At 43.4% G+C, this 21,809-nt stretch overlaps 3 protein-coding genes across 3 annotated transcripts; 1 reads left to right on the top strand and 2 right to left on the bottom strand.

The window, feature by feature from the left end:
• Positions 1–1,084: 1,084 nt before the first annotated feature.
• On the bottom strand, positions 1,085–6,277 carry LOC6037727 (serine palmitoyltransferase 1). The gene is made up of 7 exons (XM_001847556.2): positions 5,870–6,277; positions 4,914–5,015; positions 4,359–4,852; positions 2,516–2,843; positions 2,216–2,451; positions 2,028–2,154; positions 1,085–1,963 (listed from the first exon to the last, which is right to left on the bottom strand). The coding sequence occupies exons 2-7, from the start codon at positions 4,962–4,964 to the stop codon at positions 1,787–1,789; spliced, it is 1,413 nt and encodes a 470-aa protein (XP_001847608.2). The 5' UTR covers positions 4,965–5,015; positions 5,870–6,277; the 3' UTR covers positions 1,085–1,786.
• Positions 6,278–8,765: 2,488 nt separating this feature from the next.
• LOC6037728 (general transcription factor 3C polypeptide 3) lies at positions 8,766–11,651 on the top strand. The gene is made up of 2 exons (XM_001847557.2): positions 8,766–10,346; positions 10,406–11,651. Exons 1-2 carry the CDS (start codon positions 8,850–8,852, stop codon positions 11,573–11,575), a joined length of 2,667 nt encoding a protein of 888 aa, XP_001847609.2. The 5' UTR covers positions 8,766–8,849; the 3' UTR covers positions 11,576–11,651.
• Positions 11,652–12,475: 824 nt separating this feature from the next.
• LOC6037729 (1,4-alpha-glucan-branching enzyme) lies at positions 12,476–21,193 on the bottom strand. The gene is made up of 4 exons (XM_001847558.2): positions 20,713–21,193; positions 20,002–20,171; positions 13,807–14,497; positions 12,476–13,748 (listed from the first exon to the last, which is right to left on the bottom strand). The coding sequence occupies exons 1-4, from the start codon at positions 20,811–20,813 to the stop codon at positions 12,641–12,643; spliced, it is 2,070 nt and encodes a 689-aa protein (XP_001847610.2). The 5' UTR covers positions 20,814–21,193; the 3' UTR covers positions 12,476–12,640.
• Positions 21,194–21,809: the final 616 nt, after the last annotated feature.

Raw genomic sequence — 21,809 nt, 5'->3', positions numbered from 1 at the left:
TAGAGCAAGTTTTTGTGAACATTTCTGTTTATTTTCACTTTCACTAAAAGTTATTCTATTTCTTTACCAAGCATTTAACAAAAAAAATCCCAAGGGTATTCTAATCGAGGCGAATGCATTGGGCCACGCCCATTTTTCTAATATCGGCTTAGTTCTTTTTTCTTCCAACACTCTGTCGAGTGTTGCCATTTGCGCTGACAGTTCAAACGAATACTCACGAAAAGTGGCATTTATAGGGAAAGTTTCCTGGCATCGCTGGCTGTGCTGCTGGTGGTGTTGACGGCCAGCCTTTGTTCTTTTTTACCTTCGTCTCTCGCTCGGTTTTCTTCAGCCTTCGATTGGAATGCAAAGTGAAAATTGAAACGTCAAACGACTTGGTGCGTTTGTTTTTTTTTGATGGCGCTTGCTAATTTATTACATTTTTCGGGATTATTCTTCAAGTGAGTGCCTTACTAATGATCAAAAGAACATGTTGCTGGTAGTTGGAAGCAATTTCATATCTTAAGCGCCGTGAAAAAGTAAGCGAAAGTGAAAAGTTAATTTTGGCGATATTCATTAAGCGTTTGAGGGATTCTCGTGTGTGTCACTGTGTGTGCCAACAAAATGATGAGAAGTGGTCTCGCAAAATACAAATTATGATCAAAAGTGCATTAAATGTGATCTTTTTGGCCAGTAAGTGGCATACATTTGCGTGCTTACTCGAAGCGGTGCTGTTGCTGGTAAGTTTATAGCCCAAATAGTATTTTTGGAGCTTTAATCGAGCATCAAACTCTCCATATGACGAAGATAGGTGTTTGATTGGAAAGGGTAGATTTCCCCTATGATATTCTGCCCGCCTATCCGATCTAGCTCAACTTTTTGCTTTTGTGACGCACCCTATTCGCCCATCCCAGGCTCCATTCAGTTTGGCAACTATCTATACAAAAATGGTAAGTAGATATTCAAAAATCTGTATATTTTGGAGGAATTTTCTGATCTTTTTGGTGTCTTCGGCAAAGTTGTAGGCAGAGGTGTTAGCTTCCACCGCACAACACTCGACTATCAAGAAGGGAAACGTTCTTTCAAAAATAATTTGTCAACTCTGTTTGAAAGATCCAAATAGATAAATTATTTATTGTTTTGTGGAATCATATGAATTCTGAATACCGTGGTGACTTGATGGTTGATCCTACCTAAGCATTTTACTTTCTGCGACTGTTTAAGCCTAAGAACTGGCCCGTGGTTTTATAGGTTTACTCAAAGACTATTTGTGTGTTCAAAGCATAATCTACAGTAACAAAGCAGTGCTGTTTGATTACGTTCTAATTGTTTCAATTTATCTTATTTAAACTTTATTAAATGAAGCTCATAGTTTGAACACTTTTTATGATAAATCGTTAATGTAACTAATTTATTTGCACCATCATTTCACAAATGAAGGTGCACAATTTTATTTTCAAATTTTAAAGCACGATGTAATTGTAATCGCTCTGCATTTCAAACGAAAACACAGAACATAATGTCTGTGTTGCTGTCTACGTTTATCTATGACTTTAATATAGAATACGGAATTGTGGAGCTAGTTTGTTTGCTGATAAAATGATCAACATCAAAAAAGAAAATCATTTTGTGCAACAAAATCCTGAGGTGAGATAAAACTGTTAAAAATGTGGTCGCGTGATAAATATACTGAAGCCCATAAGAATTATGTAACATGTTGTTACATGCATATAACAGCTAACGTTTCCTATTTTTAAAATCATCCCCTGCCCTGAAGATGGTTCGTCGTCCTTCTATCCAAATTACCTTACGTCGCCGCAGCAATAACCTTTCGTGCGGCTTCACCCAGAATCCGGAAGGCGTCGTCGATTTCCGCGTCCGTCAGCAGTCGGTTCACTGTTAGGCGCAAGCTGGGTCGGAGACACCGCTTCTCCATGTGGTCCAGGTACTCGGAACAGATTACGGCGAGACCGTTGTTGATGCACTGAAGAAGAGAACAGGTTGTGTTAGAGTTCACAGGTTTGTAGAGTTCGCACCGTTGAGCTTACCTCTTTGGAAATTGCGTCCAGGATTTGCTGCTCCTTTGCGGAATCGGTTTCATTTTTAAGGTACAAATGCTTAACCGGCGACAAGGCATCTCCGCGGAATGTGAAGTCTTTTAGGGAGGGTAACTTTCTGCGAATAAACAATTTCAATCAATAAAAAAATAAATAAGAAGTTGAATAGTCCAACTTACTGGGAAACTCGCTGGCAGCGATCTCTGAGCTGCTCGAAGATTTTTGGATCGTTTTCAAACAGGTCAAGCGCACTGATGGCGGCTTGCGTTAGCAGGGGTGGAAGCGACGCCGAGAAGCAGTAACCTAATCCAGAGAGACGCTGGTGCTCAACGATGAACGACGATCCTGCGCAGAACCCTCCAATAGTTCCTGCGGCCCACTCCAAACCGGCCGATCGCAGATCGACCTCGACTTTCTGTTAGAACACAATCAAGGGTTAAAAAGAAGTCCAACTTTCCCAACTTCAACTTGAAACTCACATCAACGTTAAAGTGCTCGATCAGTCCGCGGCCACCCTTCCCGAGCACCCCAAACGAGACGCTCTCGTCCAGGAACATGCGCAGCTTGTACCGCTTGCGCAGCTCCACCAGCGCCGGCAGCGGACACAGCTCGCCCGTGTTCATGTAGATGGCTTCCGCAACCAGGAAGCGGCGCGTTTTGGCGGCCCGCTTCGGGTTTCGGCGGTCCTCCTTGGCCTGGTCCTCCAGCAGCCGCTCCAGGTCGGCCACGTCGTTGTGCTTGAAGAACACGACCCGGCTGCGAGACGCATCCAGGCCCTTCTGGATGGCAAAGTTGACGTACTCGTCGCTGGGAGGGAAGAAGAATGGATTTGGTACGTTTTGGTGATTCAATGAATGTTTGTAACTATTTCAAATGATGTTATTGTATGGCACATGTCTAAGCAATCGATAAAAGTAGTGTTGCTGCTGCTCGGTAAATGGTCCATAGATTCCGTTCAGGATTGGGCTTTTGACGTCGATTGCGAGGAACTAATTGTCACCAACAACAGAATCGATGTCCGCATTTTTTCCATCCTTAGTTTCCAACAGTTTGAACACTTTTCACTTTCCGCCAAAAATTATTTGTGAAAGCACCGCGTTGAGAATAGTAATAGCTCGGTAGTTCTCTGGTTCGTCAAAGTGCTGCTTCAACCTTTAACGCTCATCCGTCAAGATTACTCCGTCCTTATCCCAGCAAATATCGGCCCGCGGCATGAAGTCTTTCCGGGATTTACTGAGTTTCTTGTAGAACTCACCCGTTCACTCCAACTCTTCCAAGCGGCGCTTCTTATCCCGGAAGAGATGGGTTTGCTGTCTTCGCAACTGTTTGTACGACTCCTGGTTCCCACGCGTATTGTGCAACAGCCATTTGTCCCGCGCTGCTTTCTTCTCGTCCCAAATCGCCTGACATTCCAGCCGTTCCGTCGAACTCGGTCCACGTACCCGATGGCGCTCGATGCCACTGCGTTGAAGGCTGCCTCCATATGGCTCCAGCAGGCCTCCGGGCTTCGGCGAGCTCACCCTCGTCAGGCAACGCAGCTTCGAGTTCCCGCGCGTACTGGGTAGCGACCTCATGGTCCTTGAGCCGCTCCAGATTGTACCGCTGCGGGCGACGGTACCGGATCTGGTTGACCTCGGACAAGCGTTGGCGCAGCTTTGCCACCACCAGGTAGTGGTCCGAGTCGATGTCCGCGCCACGGTTGGTTCTGACGTCGATTATGTCCTAGAAGTGCCGACCATCGATGAGAACATGGTCGATTTGCGTCGTTTAGCGATTACCAGGTGTATTTGTAGAGGAGCCTGTGCTGAAAGAAGTTACTACGTATGGCCATGTTACGGGAGGTAGAGAAATGGATGAGTCGTAGGCCGTTCTCGTTCGTCTGCTGGTGGGCGCTGAACCTTCCAATAACCGGTCTAAACTCCTCCTCCTGGGCAACTTGAGAGTTAATGTCGCCGATTACAATCTTGACGTCGTGTTTTAGACACTTCCTGTACTCGCGGTCAAGGAGTTCGTATAAAGCGTAAAGAATACGGATGCTCCCAACGTAGTTGAGAGACTTGCAGTTCCACGTTCCGAGTTTCCAATCCCTGGATCAACGAAAATTGGGTCGGCGAATGGATCGGCTAGCATCTGGAGCTCTTTGCACTTGGGTTTTACGACGGGTGCCTATAACCATCACCAACCTCGCTGGATCTTGCTGGAGAACCGACGCTCTAGCTCCATGTAGTCCTTCACAATTTGACCGGTTACCTGACTGACCACCTTCAGACAATATTTGCCGCCTTTCCTGAAATATACTAGAAAGTTTTAATTGATACTCACACAAAGATGATGTCCCCTCGCTTGGCGTACGCCGGAATGGCACTCGCAATGGTCGAGAACGCGTACGAGTAAACCACCGCCTCTTCCACCTCCATAAACTTCGCCAGCCGTTCCTCCAGATCCAGATGCACATCCACGGTGCCGTAAAATCCCCGCGGACCACACGATCCGACGCCGTACTTGCGCAAACTCTTGATAGCCTCCTGCTGGATGTGATCATCCTCGACCAGCCCCAAATAGTTGTGCGAAGCCAAATTGAGGCACTGCTTGCCATCGATGTTGATGACCTTGCCGACGCGTCCCTGCACCAGATGGGTGTGCAACGCCGGATGGTCCTCCGGAACGTCCCCCACCAGCGGTTCCGGCGTCCATTCTTCGATCAACTTTTCGCGCTGCTCCGGCGTGAGACGTTTCCTCCCATTGCGTTTGTACAGCACGATCCAAATTACGCCCAGCGCGAGCAGCGCCTCCAGCGTCAGCTCGAAGGCGGTGGACTGGAATCGAAGGCGCAATGAAGACACGAGCGTGACTTGATTTTAACAAGATGTTTATTACCTTCTGTATGATGTCATAGATTTCGTTGATTATGTACGGCGTCGTTACCATTTTCCAGTCCAGTATGAGCGGTTTGTTGGAAACTTTTATTAGACGAGATCGCTGGAATTACAATATAAAAAATCAGTGTGATTTAGTTCATTCGTAAGGTTTCCCTAACTAATCAATCAAAGTTCGTCCAACCCCTAAAAGCAAATCTTCAAGCTCTGATATTTGACCCCACTTGATCCAGGCGACGCGAGCGGAAGTATCGCGTGACTTTAAAATGTTGATGGGGTCTGGATATACGAAGAAAGCAAGTGTGGCATGCGAACAGAAGCGCCAAATTCAAACGACGACGACGACGACGACGTCGAGACACATTCATTCAGGTATACTCGTCGATACGATGCGAAGGAAGAAGAGAAGAACAGAGAAAAGGGACTTGCGACACCGACTATCCAAAAACGTACAAGTTAAAAATCTATGTTACTGGTGCTTATTTTGAATTTATTAATTAACCAAAAAATACCAAAATCAAATATCATTAAACCACCAATTTCAAAGTTTTATAATGAACATAGATTAAAAAAATATTTGGTCAGTCCCTAACTTTTGATAGTGACCAACCTTAGGCACTTTCTTCGATAGGTTTGCTCTTTGATTCTCGTCATTCTTTTTCGATAACGACTTTGCTGATAACGTTACGATTCTCAAGAGGAAGTTTGGATGACTGAGCGAGGGATCCCCTGATAAAACTGGGTTGAGTCATCCACGGTTGACCAAAAAGATCGCCAAACTTTGCGACTCCCGGAGTGAAGCTCAAATGTAGCAATTAATGTTAGTAATTGCGCTTTGCTACAATTAGCACAAACTAAATCTTGATCTTGTTGAAATGGTCATAAACGCAAGGTCTTCCATGTAGAGTAATGACAAAAATTAGCATGTTCCCGATAATTTGACGATAACATACTTACCAACAGTTACTGTAAGTGCAGTGTGGAATTCCTTTTGCAGTTTAGTCAGGTGTTTTCGAACTGCAATTTCTTTCTTTAAATTTTATTGCGCCATCAACACTGCCGTAAAACACTCTTCAATAATTATTGCGAGGGTCTTGCCAAATTAGAAATCCCGTTTTCCGCACCGCGTTCACTTTTCCTCCTCAAAATTCAATGTTTTTCGCTTCACCAAATCGCACCTTTCTACTGGTAGCGCGCAAACAAACAAACTTATATCCAGATTCACGGACACCGGAGCCAGCTATCTGAGGGTTCAACTTTAGGGAACCAGAGCGGATTAGCACCGGAATTTGGCCGGAAAACACGGGCGCGACAGCGACAACGATTCGCCAGCAGGTGCGCGAATTTTACGAATGAACGAGTTTGACATTTGAAACTGTCACGCGGGCTTTGTCGGAGTTCAACGAAGGGAGAATACACTGTCAATCGAAGATATCAAATCTAGATTTTGTCAAAACCGGTGTCAGAAATGAGTAATTAGAGCATGTGTCCGGTTTGAGTAAACTTCATTGATATTTTTTGTTACCGTGCGCGAGGCGAAGGTGGCCACCAGTGCTGCAAATGGCAAGGGTCGTGACGCAAAAATCGGCGACGCTGACACGAATTTTACATCTCCATTCACCGAATCACAAAACCGTGACATAAACAAACCCGGCACTGTCGTGAGCAGAGCTGAAAATGTCAGGGGTCCTGACGCGAAAATCGGCGACGCATACACGATTTTTTCAGATCCATTCACTGAACCGCAAAACCATGACATAAACAAACCCGACTCAGTCGTGAGTGCCCTAGCTCACTGAGCAGCTGCAATGCGAGGCTGTAGTCGACCAACGCTCATTCGACGTTGCACGCACACACATAAAGAAACAAGTTTTTACACAAAAAGTTAGTATTTATGCGTGGAAATGTAATTTTGAATATAAGTTATGGTTGTTTTAAGTGTTTTGCACAGTCTAGAACCATTCAATTGTTTAAAAATAGTCAAAATAGTGTTTAGAGAGGATTTTACGAGTCAGTCATACGACACGAATTGAGTGAGTGTAGCTCATTTTTTCACGTCTCTCATTCTCCAGCAGCCGACCGGCACGAGTCAGGCGGCAGTGGTTGAACGGACACAGTAGGCTTACAGTCACATGCTAGCAGTAAACTGGCATTTTGGTTTGCTTCATGTGTACGCTGAGTTGGAAACATTTTGCAGGCCTGGTCGTGAGTTTGTTTGTTCTACACTGAGATCAATTTCTGTATGATTGTATTGCTTATCGCGAGATAAAATCACTTTTCTCCTTCGCTGTGAGTGACAGGAGATTATTGCCGCCTAACTACCGCAGTGTAAAAGCATCATGTTGAACTGAAATTCTGCGTTGATATCGCTGTCAACTTGGTTTGTTTTGAATATTTTCCAAAAAGTCAGATGAAAACTCAAGGCAACCTTTGACAACAGCCAAAAAAATGTTCTGCGGTTGTCATGCTGTTGTATCATCGCGCGTGAACTCTAATTGACGCCCGCAGTAATAAATTCCTATGTAAGGTTTTGCTTTGGCTTTCTGTTTTCCTTGGCTTTCTGTTTTGCCTTGGCTTTCTGTTTTGACTTGGCTTTCTGTTTGCTCTTCGTGGTTTCTTGCAGTATCGGAATTTTTGAATAGAAATTCACAGCACGAAAAGTAAATTTTCAAATCTCAAAATTCATGGTTTTCAGTTTGATTACAACCACAAAGAGTTTAAAAAGGATTTTTAATTCAAATTTGAAAAATTTACCTCACCGTCCTTCTTAAAAGAAAAGTTCCTACTTGACAGCTCGTTCCAAGAGGACCATAGTTGATCCATCGAAAAAATGTTGTCTTGTCATTTTTTTTTGCTTTAAAATGAACAAAAGTGATCAGAAATGGTTTTTGATCGTGTTTTTCACCAGCAGCAGAAAAAAACAGCTTCTTAATCAAAAGTGCAAATGGCCATTATTACAGGTTCTCCTGGGTGGTTCCGAAAGTGGCCAAACCAAAGATCACTCGTCGTAAGACGAATTCCGATCGAAATCGAGAATTGGCCATATCAGGAACCAGATATTTTGCCATCCGTTTATTGAATCTGGTAAATTCAAAAAGCTGTATCTCGGCAATGATACAAACAAATGTCTTCAAATTTGCTTTGTTAATTTATTAAAATGTATATTTTAATGTCCTGTCGGGACCGTGGTGTAGGGGTAAGCGTGATTGCCTCTCACCCAGTCGGCCGGTTCGATCCGACGGTCCCGGTGGCATTTTTCGAGACGAGATTTGTCTGATCACGCCTTCCGTCGGACGGGAAGTAAATGTTGGCCCCGGACTAACCTAAAGGTTAGGTCGTTAGCTCAGTCCAGGTGTAGGAGTCTTCTCCCTGGGTTCTGTCTCGGTGGAGTCGCTGGTAGGCAGTTGGACTAACAATCCAAAGGTCGTCAATTCGAATCCCGGGGTGGATGGAAGCTTAGGTGTAAGAAGAGGTTTGCAATTGCCTCAACAATCAAGCCTTCGGACACCTAGTTTCGAGTAGGAATCTCGCAATCGAGAACGCCAAGGCAATGCTGTAGAGCGAATAATTTGATTTTTGTTTTTTTTTTTTTATTGTCCTGAAAACACAGTAAAAAAAGGTTTAGGTGTGTGCTCATACCAATCTCTGATATTTTTGCCAATTTTCATGTATGGAACCAACCCCTTAACGAGCAATTTTCTAAACATATTGTATTTAAAAAGGATTTTACTAAATTCTGGGTAAGTTCGGTTTTGACGAATTTTGAGTAATTTTCGCACTTCTAAACTCATCTGAGTTTCTTTTCTGGCAACACGGAACTCCGACAAAAATGCCCGAATCAAATCAAAACAAAATGTTGTCACAAAAATAACAAACAACAATCGCAACCGGCACGATCTCGGTTTCACATTACCGGATTATCTTCTTTGAAAATACCATGTCCTCCGCGAGTGGCGCATCGGAGCAGGATGGCGTGGTCATCGAAGAGCTTGACGAGATGCAGATCGATCCGGACGAGCGGTCCGAGTTTGTGGAGGCAAGCTCGATTCCGCTGTTTGGCGAACCGGGCGCATCGATTATCATCCCGCCCCAGCAGCGGCGCCGGAAGCGTAGATCGACGGCCGCGTCCACTTCGATGTCCGAGTCGGAAACGGACGACGAGAGTCCGCAGCAAAAGGAGGTGTGGATTAAGAAATTTATCTCGGGGGAGATGAGTTACCAGGAGTATCAGGCCAAGATGCAGCAGGGTGTGGACATTGAACTGGAGGACGAAGAGGAGATTGTGACGAGGCCGAGGGGTGGGCGAAAGTCTTCCGGGTTTGACAAGGATTACAGTACGTCGCGGAAGGATGCGCTGCGGGGGAATTTGCAGGGCCCGCAGCAGGTTAAGGTCGAGGGAAAGGCATCGATGAAGCGGCACAGGAGGATGCTGCCGCCGGCGTTGCAGGGATTGATGGGACAGGCGAACTTGTGCTACGCACGGGGGGACGCTGAGATGGCCAAGCAGTTGTGTTTGGAAATAGTTCGGCAGGTTCCGCTGGCGCATGAACCGTTCATAACGTTGGCTCAGATTTACGAGACTGAGGATCCGGAAAAGTTTCTGCAGTTTTCGCTTATTGCTGCTCACTTGAACCCGTCGGATGTGGAGCAATGGGTACGAATCGCTGAGATTTCCGAGGAGCGTGGAAATTTGGATCAGGCACTGACCTGTTACTCCAGGGCCATTAAAACCGATCCGAAGAACTTTGATCTGAGAATGAAGCGAGTTCAGCTGCTGGAGAAGAAGGGTGAGGAGAAGCAAGCATTCAAGTGCTACTTTGCAATGCTTCCTTACATCCCGAAGGAACGCGGTGAGTTTTTGGTGGAAACGGCCAAGCGGTTGGCGAAGAAGTTTCACGAAGAGAGCAATATAACGGCCGCAATGGAAGCGATGGACCGAGCGTACGGAACCGTTCCAGAGTTGTTCAGTGTGGAGGACATAAACCTGTTCTTGGAGTTGTTGATCGCAACCGGGAACTACCGGCGCGCGCTGGACGTTTTGATGGTTCACACGAGCGTTGAAGTGCACGAGATGGTCAACGAAGAGGAGGAACCGACCAGCCGGCGTTCCATTTACACGGTGGTCATTCCCGACGTGATTATTCTGGACTTTCGCACCAAGCTGGCGGTCGTGTTGATTCACCTCAAGTGTGAGCATCTGTTCGAGATGATTGTGACGAACATTTTGACCAACATAAACGTGGAGGAGGCCGGCGATTGCTATCTGGACATTGCGGAATCGTTGATGAAGGAGGAAAGCTACCATTTTGCACTGAAGCTGCTAGTTCCACTGATTAAGAGCGAGAACTTTTCGCTGGCAGCGGTTTGGTTGCGGTACGCGGATTGTCTGCGCGCCATTGGTGATTACAACGAGTCGATCAAGGCTTACAAGAAGGTAGGTTGAAAGGGAAACGTTTCTAGAACTTGATCTAACTGTTTTAATCTCTTTAATAGGTCATTTCGTTAGCTCAACATCTGGACGCTCGACTTACACTGTCTGCGCTGCTCAAGCAACAAGGAAACTACGAGGAAGCGCTTAAGGCGCTTGAGCAGGATCCTGAAACTGAAGTTATGGACGCCGAATTGTTGTACGAACGCTGTCTAATGCTGAAGGAGGTTGGCAAATATGACGAGTTCCTATCTGCGGGATTTATGCTGCTAATGCGTCACTGCATTCCGCTGCGGAGTCGACTCGAGATGGGCAGTGCCATTTCGATCGTTCGCTATCACGAGATGATCAAGAGCATCCAGGATATCAAGGTCTCCCGCCAGGAGCCGTTTGACGAGGCCGCTCCGGAATTCTCGCGCTCAGAAAACGAACCGTCCATCGAAGCCGAATGGGATCTGGTGTTGAGTCTGCTGCAAGTCGCAGAGGTGCTGAAGAAGTTTGCCTTCTTTCAGAAGCTGGTGTTCACGCTGTGCACCGCAAAGCGATTCTATTCCTACCGTACGGAACTTCAATGCCTGGCACTGTACGGATGCCTGTACAATCGGGATCCTGTTTTTGCGTACAATTTGATTCGTGACCGCGTGAACCGGGACAAACGCCTGAACAACCCGAGGCTGTGGAACCTGTTCAACCTGGTCATTCTCGTGACTGGCGACATTCGGTACAATCGTTACCTGATGCGGCTGTTTGAGCGACTCCCGAAGATCGACGTCAACATCCGAGTTCTGCAAGCAAATTACCATCTTAACGCGGGAACGTACAAGTACGCGCTGAACGACTACAGTAAAATCTACCAAAAGACAAACGACCCAATCCACGCACTCCTCATCGCCGTCACCTTAACCCAGATCGCGTGCCAAAAGTTCACCACCAAGAAGCAAGCCCTCGCTGCGCAGGCCATCGGATTCATCGAAAAGTACCGCAAAGGGCGTCCCAGCGAGCTGGCGAACGAAATTCACTACAACATTGGCCGGATGTACCACCAGCTGGGGCTGCACAACATGGCCGTGGAGCACTACAAGCGAGCGCTGGAGGCGACGCACCCGCTGATTGGCGAGTACCCGGAGTATTTGGATCTGCGGGCGGAGATTGCGTTCAACCTGAGTAGCATCTACCGGAGCAACAATAACTTCGAGCTGGCCCGGAAGTACATGTACGAGTACATCGAGATCTAAGGGTGAGTGTGATTGATTGGGGTTGTTTTTTTTTATCATATTGATATGCGTTGAATGAAGAAGCTTTGAGCTGGGATAAATTGTTGTGATTGATCCGAACATTCCAAAAATCGATGCCAACATTTCAAAAAGCATCATGTACAAACCATGCGTTTTGAGAAAAACGCATTTGAATGTTGAGCATCCATTTTCAATTAGCATTTTTATATGAAAGCAAAATAAGATGTTCTAATGATAACAAACGATGAAAAACGTTGCTTTTGTTGATACTTGATCATCCATATTCAATAAAACATTATTTCCGTAATTTTATTTGAGAAAAACAAACATAACTTCTTTTGAAATCACCAACGTCTATATCACCCTGCTGTCATTGAGGGGGACGCTTTGTTATGATTCGTTTTTCTTCGCCGAATGTACATGGCGCTTTGTTCATGTTGCTTTTTTTTCGTCACGAGGTTTATGTAGCCTTTTGTTTGACAGGTTGACAGGGCTATATAAACAGGGACTGATGGCTGATGGCAGAGATTTTGTTTATGTTACTTTATTTAAAATCATGATTAAACAGACTTTACTGAAGTAACTTTTGCTCATTTTTGGTGGAGAGGTAGCTTATTAGAAGTACTTTCAGAATATACAATAACCCAGAAAGTGTCAAAATGTACATGATGCCTTTTGAAATGTTACCGTCGTAATATTGATTAATGATTTCACGACCTGGCGAAATTTGTATTTTAGTAAAGCCTCAGTCGTTTTACGTATGAATGATGTTTTTCAAGAAATTGAGTACAACAATTTGTTGAGGTATGTAAATCGGCAAAAAATGATTTGATGAAATCGATTGTTGTGTTCTCAGAATTCTGATGGCTCAATAGCATTAAAAATAAATACACATCAATGTTTACCCTATATGGCAACAATAGCTTTATTTATTCAAGTATAGACCTAAATATACTCAAAAACATGCAACAAAAAATAGTATAATGGTTAACAACAATAATCTCCAGTTCGCCGACTGTTCGTATCACCCACCAATCGTTACAATCAGCCCTTTTTCCCCCCATTCTAATCCACCGGGGCTAGCACGATGGCAACACGCGACGGAATATACACGTGCATAGAGTTCCGGCGACCGTTCCAGCCCTCCGGGAATGTAAGATGCTCCACGTTTTTGTCGATCCGGTCGAACCCACCAAACTCCTTGTCGTCGGTGCTCAGAATCACCTTGTACTTGCCGGGCCGTTCCACCCCGATGCGGTAATCGGTGAAGCTCTTGTTGCAGTGGAAGTTGAACACGAACAGCAGATTGTTCCGCTCGGCCGCGATCGTTTTGTCGTCCTCGTGCTTGCAGCTCACGTACGCCGGGTTGCAGTTCAACCAGTGGTGCTGCTCCTCGGTCATGTTCATGACACGATCAAACTCGTTCAGGAAGCGATACTTGAGATTTTGATCATCGATCAAGTGCCACTGACGGCGGGCGTAGTGGAATGATTCGTTGTTGCCGATACGCGGAAAGTCCAGCCACTCCGGATGGCCGAACTCGTTGCCCATAAAGTTCAAGTACGCTTCGCCGCCCAAACTATGCGTAATCAGACGAATCATCTTGTGCAGTGACAAGCCACGATCGATGATCAAGCTCGCGTCAGACATTATCGACATGTGGGTGTACATCTCCTTGTCCATCAGCCAGAAGGCGATCGTTTTATCACCCACCAGGGCCTGATCATGGGATTCGGCATAAGCGACCGTAGTTTCCTTGTACCGGCGATTCGTCAACGTATGCACAAGATTTCCGATGTTCCACGCTTCATCCGACGTCCCCTTCAGCAACTCAATCCACTTATCCGGGATGGCCATTCCCAGGCGTGCATCGAATCCGATGCCACACTCGGCCGTGGGACGACACAGCGTCGGCATGCCACTAACATCCTCCGCGATGGTAACCACGTTCGGATCCAGCTTGTGTAAGAAAAAGTTTGCAATGCCCAGATAGATCAACGCCTCCGTGTCCACGTTCAGCCCAAAGTACTCGTTGTAATCCCCGGAGAAACCTTCGCCAATACCACGCGAATGATACAACATGGACGTAACTCCGTCGAAGCGATACCCATCAAAGCCGTACTCGTCACGCCACCAACGCAGATTCGACAGCAGAAAACGTAAAACTTCAAATCTGAAACAAAACCAACCGGATTAGAACCACAACGTTAAACAAAATCTTCACATCTCACTCTGAATAGTTGAACAAGCGGCTGTCCCACAGCGAGTGCTCTCCACGTGATCCATCGTGGAAATAACAGGCATTCGTCCCGTCAAACTGGTTCAAGCCGTCCTGTGTGTTCTTACTGGCATGCGAGTGGACCACATCCAGCAGCACAAACATGCCCAGCTCGTGCGCCTTGTCCACCATGTACTTCAACTCCTCCGGCGTCCCGAACCGGCTCGACGCCGCGTAGAAGCTCGTAATCTGATACCCAAAACTGGCGTAGTACGCGTGCTCCATAATGGCCATCACCTGGATCGTGTTGTACCCGACGTGTTTGATCCGCGGCAGCACATTGTCGGCAAAGTTCTTGTACGTACCGACGCCCAACTCCTCCGTAGCAATGCCCACGTGGCACTCGTAGATGCGCATGGCACGGGGCCGTGCCGGCTTGCGGTGGCGGAACATGTACTTCTCGTGAGCCGGCGGATGCCAAACGCGCTGCTGGTAGTTGACGCCCAGCGACTTTGGTGGCGGGACCACGTATTTGGCCCACGGTGATAGGCGATCGACCAGCTGACCGTCCTGCCTGCGCACGATCACCTTGATTTCCGACAGATGCTTGATTGGGCAGGAACCGTCCTGGTTCGGGGGAATCTTCAGTTCCCACTTGCCGTACGGCAGCTGCTTGTACGGGGTGGCCTCCCATTGCCAGTTGTCTGGAAGGAGAAAGTGAGAAAAGAAGTTGATAAAAAGATCCAACCCTCCGAGCTATCGTTGACCGGTAAGGACCAACAATGTGTTATATGTTGTGATCATAAGTTAAAAAAAACCCAAGTTATTTTTGAAGAAACCAAAATTTCTGGGCAATACTTGAAAGGAGTGGTACGAAATTGTCCATACGGCCTTTCTTATCATTTAAACACACGAAAGAAAACCCGTAAGAGCAATGTGGAGGGCAGTACCCCCTTTCAAATGTTGCTCCAGAATACACTCACTCAAATTGATTAATTTCAAAATGCGCTACACGGGGTCTTTTTTGGGAGGGTAGTATTTTTTAGAAATACACTCAAACCCCGATGGTTTGACACCAACTGTTGTCAAACAAACGAGGTCACGCACTACCAAACGTTTGTTTTGGTAGTGTGCGTGAGCGCCGTGTAAAAAGTGACAGTTCGTCAATTTTTAGTTTGACTTCGGGGCACAAACTAAAAAAGTGCCAAACGAAAAAGTGACCAAGTGGGTTGAGTGTAGCAGGAAAACTATATATTTAATGCATAATAAAAGTTTGGAACATCCCCTATCATTTGCGAGGCGAAAAAAAATCTTTCGTCAGGAAAAAAATAAATTTATCATCGTTTGATGTTTTTGAGTATTTTTCCTATGTGACGAAATTTCGCCTATTTAAATTTTTTGTTGTTATGAGTTCACGAGGCTTGAGTTGCAGGCCAAGGGCGAGTGATGCTGATGATACCTCTCCAGTTGACGCTCAGGCGAGGAACATCCTGGAAGGAGCGTCACTGACTACGTCCGTAGTCCTGTTAGATCATTCTTGATCAAGACATTATAGCTCTGGTTCCTTGCAAGTGTCCTATTTTCTTACCTCCACGTTGGCTTGGTTTTCATGATGACTTAGCTGGTGGCCTGTGGAAACGGCTCGTAAACCTTTGACCACCGCGGGTCAGAGAAGAGACGGCTAAAAGAAAGGGGCGCGACAATGTGGGAAAGGGAAGTAATTTGTGATTGTAGTCGGTATTGTTTTGATTCGCAGTATGCTGAGTCAACTGCTGTGGATGTACCTGAACATCGCAGAACGGGGTTTCTCTTCTTTTCATTTTTAATTACCATCTATCTTCTGTTTATTTTGTTTCACTGATTCTCTATCACGCCATCTGTTTAATATCGTCCATTTGATTTCTTTACTTTTTTGATTCTCTTATCTCTCCACGCTTTTCCACTCTATTTTAACAATTGATGCTGCTGTAACAAACTTTCTGCTTTCCCTTAATTTGTAAATTGAGCTCAATACAATCTAAGCTTGTTTGTAACCTCTATTTATTAATTATTGTTAATTTCTTTATCTTCCTCATAAATTACTATCTTTCTTTTACTATTGATTCTTCAAATAGTATATTTCTTTCACTGTTCATTGTTTTCAATCTTCACCCTTTTCTTCAAACAAATGAGGTTCGAGCCCTTACTCAATTTTTGGAATGATCAAAGTATTAACACAAATATTACTATTGTACTTTTGAATTTTTTTATAAAATGCTTAGGACCAAAAATTGTAACAAAACACCGCGGCAAAAGAGATAGCAACATATAAACACGACTCAACACTAGGAAAGATTTCAGGAGAAAACAATACACAGTTAAATAACAACTAGTTTTTAAATCCAAACTAAAAATAAAACAGTTTTTGCTTTAATGAAAGTTGATAGGCACACATTAAATGGTTAGACGCTTATACTTACACAAACCCTACGTAATGTCGGCCGAACACTCAAAGCGTGTTCTAGCGTGTTGCTCGTACTGACTCAGAGTAAGGGTGAGATGAAGGTGTAAGGGCAGTGCGTGTTCGTCGGGAACCTAGTGCATAAGATCGGCCAAGGCCCGTTCTTACACTGAACATTGCGAATTGCGAAGTTATGAGTCCACGAGGCTTGAGTTTTTTCGAGATACATATTTAATGTTTAAAAAATTGCATCTTTTTTTACCTTAAATTGGCTGTAACTTTTTCCCCCAAGTCCAGATTGACACGGTTAAAAGAGATAATTTCTTTTCATTTTAATACAAAACATTTTTTTCGAAGAATTAACTATGGTCCCCTTGGAACGAGCTATCAAGTAGGGCAGGCCTGCCCAACGTAAGGCCCGCGGGCCGGATCCGGCCCGTTAAAGCATTTCATCCGGCCCGCGACGACTTTTCAAAATAGTTTTATGAACATTCTTCATGTTCAAATTAAATTCTTATAATTTCTAAATAGATATTTTCAAACTGATAAATACAAAATTATACATTTCGTAAAATTGCTAATTTTATGAACAAACTTGCATTGTTGTCTAAAAATGTACAAAAAGACACTGACATCCATTTCCATTAAACTTAAATTTCTTTAGTTTTGACGGTTTTTTCTTCAAATTGAAGTTTTTTGTTCTATTTTCTTTTTTTTTAAATAAGTAAGCAAAAAATAATGTATTTCTCCAGAACAACTTTTCAGTTTAAAAAAAAAGCTTAAAAAAGCAAATTATTCATACTGAACATAGATCGCTGCAAATATTTAAAAAATATAAAAAAACGTCTCAAAATGAGTCAAGAAATCAGGGAGCAAAAATATATTTTTGATTAACTTTCAATTTCGAAGAATAACATTTAAAATTATTTGAAATATAGTTTTACATTTTTTTAAATTTTGTGGGTGTTTAAAATCATTTTAAAATATTGTTAAAATATTTGAATAAAGGTGCACAACAACGCAAATATTGGTTTTTTAAGGATATTCGAATTCAAATTTCGTTTGAATAAATTTTATCATGTCACATTGATTTTTTTATATTGTATTGTTGAAGAAATTAAACTTAAAAAAAATCAGCGACCATTGAAATTTGAATGTTTTAAAAAAAGTTTCCAGGTATTCAATTGCAATCGTCAAAAACAATCTGCAATTTTTAACGAACAAAAATTAAAATAAATCGAGATATATGAATCTTATTTACAACATTAGTTCTTTTATTTACACTATAAAAGAACCCAATCATAAATCATGTGTTTACTTTTTCAACATTTATTAAATATTAGTTCCGGCCCCCGCTGTTTCAGAAAAATCAGATCTGGCCCACAGGGCCAAAAGGTTGGGCACCCCTGAAGTAGGGCGTTTTCTTTCAAGAATGTCGAAAAAATAATTTCTGGATTTGGTGTATTGGACCTTTTAAAAAAACTCCAGATTTTTTTAAAAATGGATTAAAAAATCAATTTTAATTCCTTTTTGTTATTGCACTCAGAAAAACAAATCAAACTGTGAACAATAACATCACAAATTTAAGCTGAAATTTAGAACCCAGTTGGTCGTAGAAGGCGTAGATTGCAAGATTAAAATTTTGGTGTCTTTGACAAAGCTGCTTGGATTGGCAACAATCCCAACAACTTTCTGAAAGACAAAAAAAAACCTTGCGTAATCCTCCTTAAGGTGGTTAGTGCACTCATTGGAAAGGTCTTTTGATTACATATCTAACGATGGGTCGCATGATTGATAAAGACATCATTTTCAACAAAATATCTGAGATTCGGCTTTAAAAAAGTTTATAATGAACACTTAACTGCCGTTCTACGCATAATTGTCCCATGTTCAAAAAAAATGCAACTGAGAAAAACGCAATTGAATTTTTTCGACCGATTTCTGTGTTTCTACGCATAATTGTCCCGTGGATTCCTATTGGCCCTATGTGTCCCTAATCGCCCCAGTTAGCAGTTTATAACCCTTATTTGTGATTCTCTTGCTATACAACAGATATACAAGACATAACGTTCAGTAAAACTAATGATTCTGTGTAAGAAAATACTTGGTGGGACAATTATGCGTAGAAGTTTAACGATGGGACAAACAGACTTGGTGTTGTTTTTAATGAGTTTCCGCACAAAGTACCAGATTTTATGTGTTTTTCTTATAGTACACACCAAACTAAACTCAAAAATGTAATAAAGTCAAAATCGTCCAAAACTGACATGGGACAATTGTGCGTAGAAAGGCAGTTAAGTGCTCATAACTATTGATAGGGTTGTCAGATCTTCAACGTTTGGGACTTGTTAGGAAGGTCTTTTCAATACCTTACTGAAAATGTATAGCATGACAGGATTTCTTACAAAAACCACCCTTTTTACAATTTTCCGGACTTAACTAACCACAACCACAGACATTTGCTCAGAATTTGGTTCTGAGTTGATATGTATACCGTATACAGTATACGTTAAGATGGGTCTAGGAGGTCAAATTCTTTTTTCGAGTATTTTATAGCCTTTCCTTAGCAATGTGAGGAAGACAAAAATCCCAAAAATATTTCTGAAAAGTTTGATTTTATAAAACACCCTAGTCGTAAGAGGGAGAGTGATTATCCGGATTGTCCACGCTGCATACAAAAAAGATTTGTTTTGTATGGAAATTTTCCACGAGGGGAGGGGGGGAGGGGGTGGAAATTCTTATGCAAGAATATCCGAGCCAAAGTGTGCATAAAAAACACATAGCATATAGGTTGTTCTAAAAAAGTACTGTAGATTTTTTCTTTCTTTTTTCTAAACATTATAAATTGATGATAAATTGGGTACTAAAGCCCTATGTCAATTTTTATGTACAACGATAAATAACACGATTAAAAACAATTTCTGATTACTTTTTTTTCATTTTAATGCAAAATTTTTTTTTGACTAGACAACATTTTTTCGATGGATCAACTATGGTCCCCTTGGAACGAGTTGTCAAGTAGGAACTTTTCTGTCAAGAAGGACCACGAGGTTAATTTTTCAAAATTGATTTAAAAATCCATTTTAAACTCTTTGGGGTCATACAAAGGGTCATTGTGCTCAGAAAAATAAGCTTTTTCGCTGTAAACAATAATATCAGCAATCTAAGCTTCATTTTAGGACCCAATTGCGTAGGAGCGGTTATTGTATATAGCGCAAACCACTTTTAAACTTGTCTGTTAAAACTTGTTAAATTAATTGTTTCTGCTTAGAATTTCAAGAAATAAGAAACGTTTCCTAAAATACACCCTTTTATTAGATCAAGCAAGCTAATCTATTGATAGGAGTGCCGTCGTGTCGATTGCTTCCTTGATAAAAGATTATGTCTTTATTGCTTGCGTTTTCTTATCAATGACTTTGACAATGTGAAATGTTGGCACAGTAGAGACAAGTAGGACAGATGGCTGATTGTCGTTTTATTTTGCAAACAATTGTGCATTTGTTTATGCTTTATGTTCTAGAAAGTGTCGTAATTAACCTCGTAATTAACTGATTTTTAAATAGAGCTGCGGACGTCATTATTGATTCACATACCTTTCTTTTATAGGCTAATGATTTAAGTTTTAGATCGTATTTCTCATCATTTGATCGGGCAGAACACATTTGAAATTTATTTGATTAAGCAAGCAGTAAAACCCTAAAATCCCAATTCAGTCAATTCAATTAAGATTCTTCACGAAGTGTATCAATTACAACCCTCTCTACTCACTGAAATCCCCGGTCAGATACAGCTGCTTCGCTCCGGGTGCCCACTCGCGAGCTGTAACACTGTTGTCCGCGCCGATGTGCAGCCCGTAGTACTTGTATCCCTGGGTGAACTCCTCCAGTCCACCCTCCATCTGCTCGAAGCGGGCAATCCAGTTCTTGAGCTCATTATTTCTAAAAATAAGAGAGAAAAAACGGCTGCGTTAGCGTCCTGTTTGAATTTTCGCAGATGCTCTCAACGGTGCGGCCGGTCATATGCGTTTTTGACGCCGGTTGTTGCATAACGAAGTCAACAACAAGACAATAACAATTCTTCTTCCAAGCCGCCGGAGTTGGGATGATTATTGGTGGCCCCACACAGGTCTTATCAACACTCTCAACATACGGGTGACGACGACGGTGTGCAAATTAAAACATTGTGCACAGCCAGGATGATGATCTTCACTCGGGGTGCCCTTCTTTCTTTTTTTCTCACCCGGCGCGACCTTGAATTGACATTGGCAGTGCGTTTCTTCAATTATTATTCCTTTTCCCGTTTAGATTGCTTGCTCCAGACGACTCCAACATGCGGTCTCCCTAATGGGAAAGGTGACAGCGTGGACCACTTCCCGGTGGTGGCCTGCACCAGCCAAGCAAGGTCTCACGTTACAGTAATTTGACTCCACACAATACCTCTCGCATTATTTGAGGTTATTCCAACGAAAGTTCGTCTTACCTCCGGCGGATTTCCGTCTCGTGAAGCCGCAGATAGCCATCAAGGTCCAGCAGCTTCTCGATGCCGGGGTTGGCCGGATCGACCGGGAGTTGCTGCGACATTCTGGATTTCTAAAGAACTTCACTTGCAACACTGCTCTGAACTGACCACGGCAACGACTGGCACTACACTGATGATGATGATGATGGCGGCAGTGTGTTTTGGATGAGCCGGGCCGGGGACTTGCACTTGCGGGGTACGACCTTTGAAACCTGCGGGCAGAAACACGATCCAATCGCGGCGAGGGCTAATCCTCGACTGACGAGCGGACCGAATGCACTCAACGAAGTGCACTGCGCTCGGTTTGCTGGTCGTGCCGAAGGGAATTGTTTACATTTGGATTGTGCATAAAACTGCAAGCTGATAACAGAACCGCTGCTCTCCGTGTCGAGCTTCGCGGATGTACACGTTGGGCGTATAAACAAAAGATGCACCTGCTCCCTTCCTCCCACTGTAGTTATTTCACCCCCTTTGCCGGTGTTGTGAGGGGGTGGTGGGTGGCGACGTCGCGACGCCCGACTGTTTTGACATATCGATGTGCAGCGAACACTCATTTTAGATAAACAAGAAGGCACTCACTTGTAATAGGGTGGTTCCTCGAACAATTAGTTTTAACCCTTTGAAGCCCAGAGCAAATCAGACTGTTTTTTTTTTTTCTTCAGAGACCCGATCAACCAACTCAACGACAAGTTAATATATCAAAACATTGTAAAAGGTCCTAAGTCAAAAATGTAAACAAACGGGATTTTCACTGCAAACGATGCATTTAGCCGAAAACTATCACTACATTTCGAGAAAAGTATAAAAAGTTGATTTATATGTGAAACAAAAATCCAGTTTTGCAAAAGGCCAAAGTTTATCACATTTTGTTTGTTTTAAATTTCCTCATAGACCCTTGGCATCAAATGGCCAATATGGAAACTGATTTGTTTTGTTTTTAAATCGTGTTAGGTCTAGGGACCAACACAGTGTCATTTCAAAACAAAAATAGAAACAAAGTATGGCCCTTTGTTTCAAATTAGTGGAATAGAACGACGAACGGTCCGAGCAGCCCGCTT

This window comes from Culex quinquefasciatus, chromosome 2 (assembly GCF_015732765.1).
Source record: "Culex quinquefasciatus strain JHB chromosome 2, VPISU_Cqui_1.0_pri_paternal, whole genome shotgun sequence".
Lineage (NCBI taxonomy): Eukaryota > Metazoa > Arthropoda > Insecta > Diptera > Culicidae > Culex > Culex quinquefasciatus.
The sequence above is the reverse complement of the archived record's forward strand: the minus strand, read 5'-3'. Positions and strand labels throughout refer to the sequence as shown.

Bases quoted from the DNA above. Each gene is read 5' to 3' on its own strand.
- LOC6037727 (XM_001847556.2), bottom strand. From the start codon at position 4,964: ATGGTAACGACGCCGTACATAATCAACGAAATCTATGACATCATACAG. The intron at 2,155-2,215 runs GTAAGTTGGACT...GTTTATTCGCAG, and splicing joins CGCTGCCAGCGAGTTTCCCA to AAAGTTACCCTCCCTAAAAG. The intron at 1,964-2,027 runs GTAAGCTCAACG...TCTCTTCTTCAG, and splicing joins TGGACGCAATTTCCAAAGAG to TGCATCAACAACGGTCTCGC.
- LOC6037728 (XM_001847557.2), top strand. From the start codon at position 8,850: ATGTCCTCCGCGAGTGGCGCATCGGAGCAGGATGGCGTGGTCATCGAA. The intron at 10,347-10,405 runs GTAGGTTGAAAG...TCTCTTTAATAG, and splicing joins CGATCAAGGCTTACAAGAAG to GTCATTTCGTTAGCTCAACA.
- LOC6037729 (XM_001847558.2), bottom strand. From the start codon at position 20,813: ATGTCGCAGCAACTCCCGGTCGATCCGGCCAACCCCGGCATCGAGAAG. The intron at 14,498-20,001 runs GTGAGTAGAGAG...TTCTCCTTCCAG, and splicing joins GTATCTGACCGGGGATTTCA to ACAACTGGCAATGGGAGGCC. The intron at 13,749-13,806 runs GTGAGATGTGAA...GTTTTGTTTCAG, and splicing joins CGCTTGTTCAACTATTCAGA to ATTTGAAGTTTTACGTTTTC.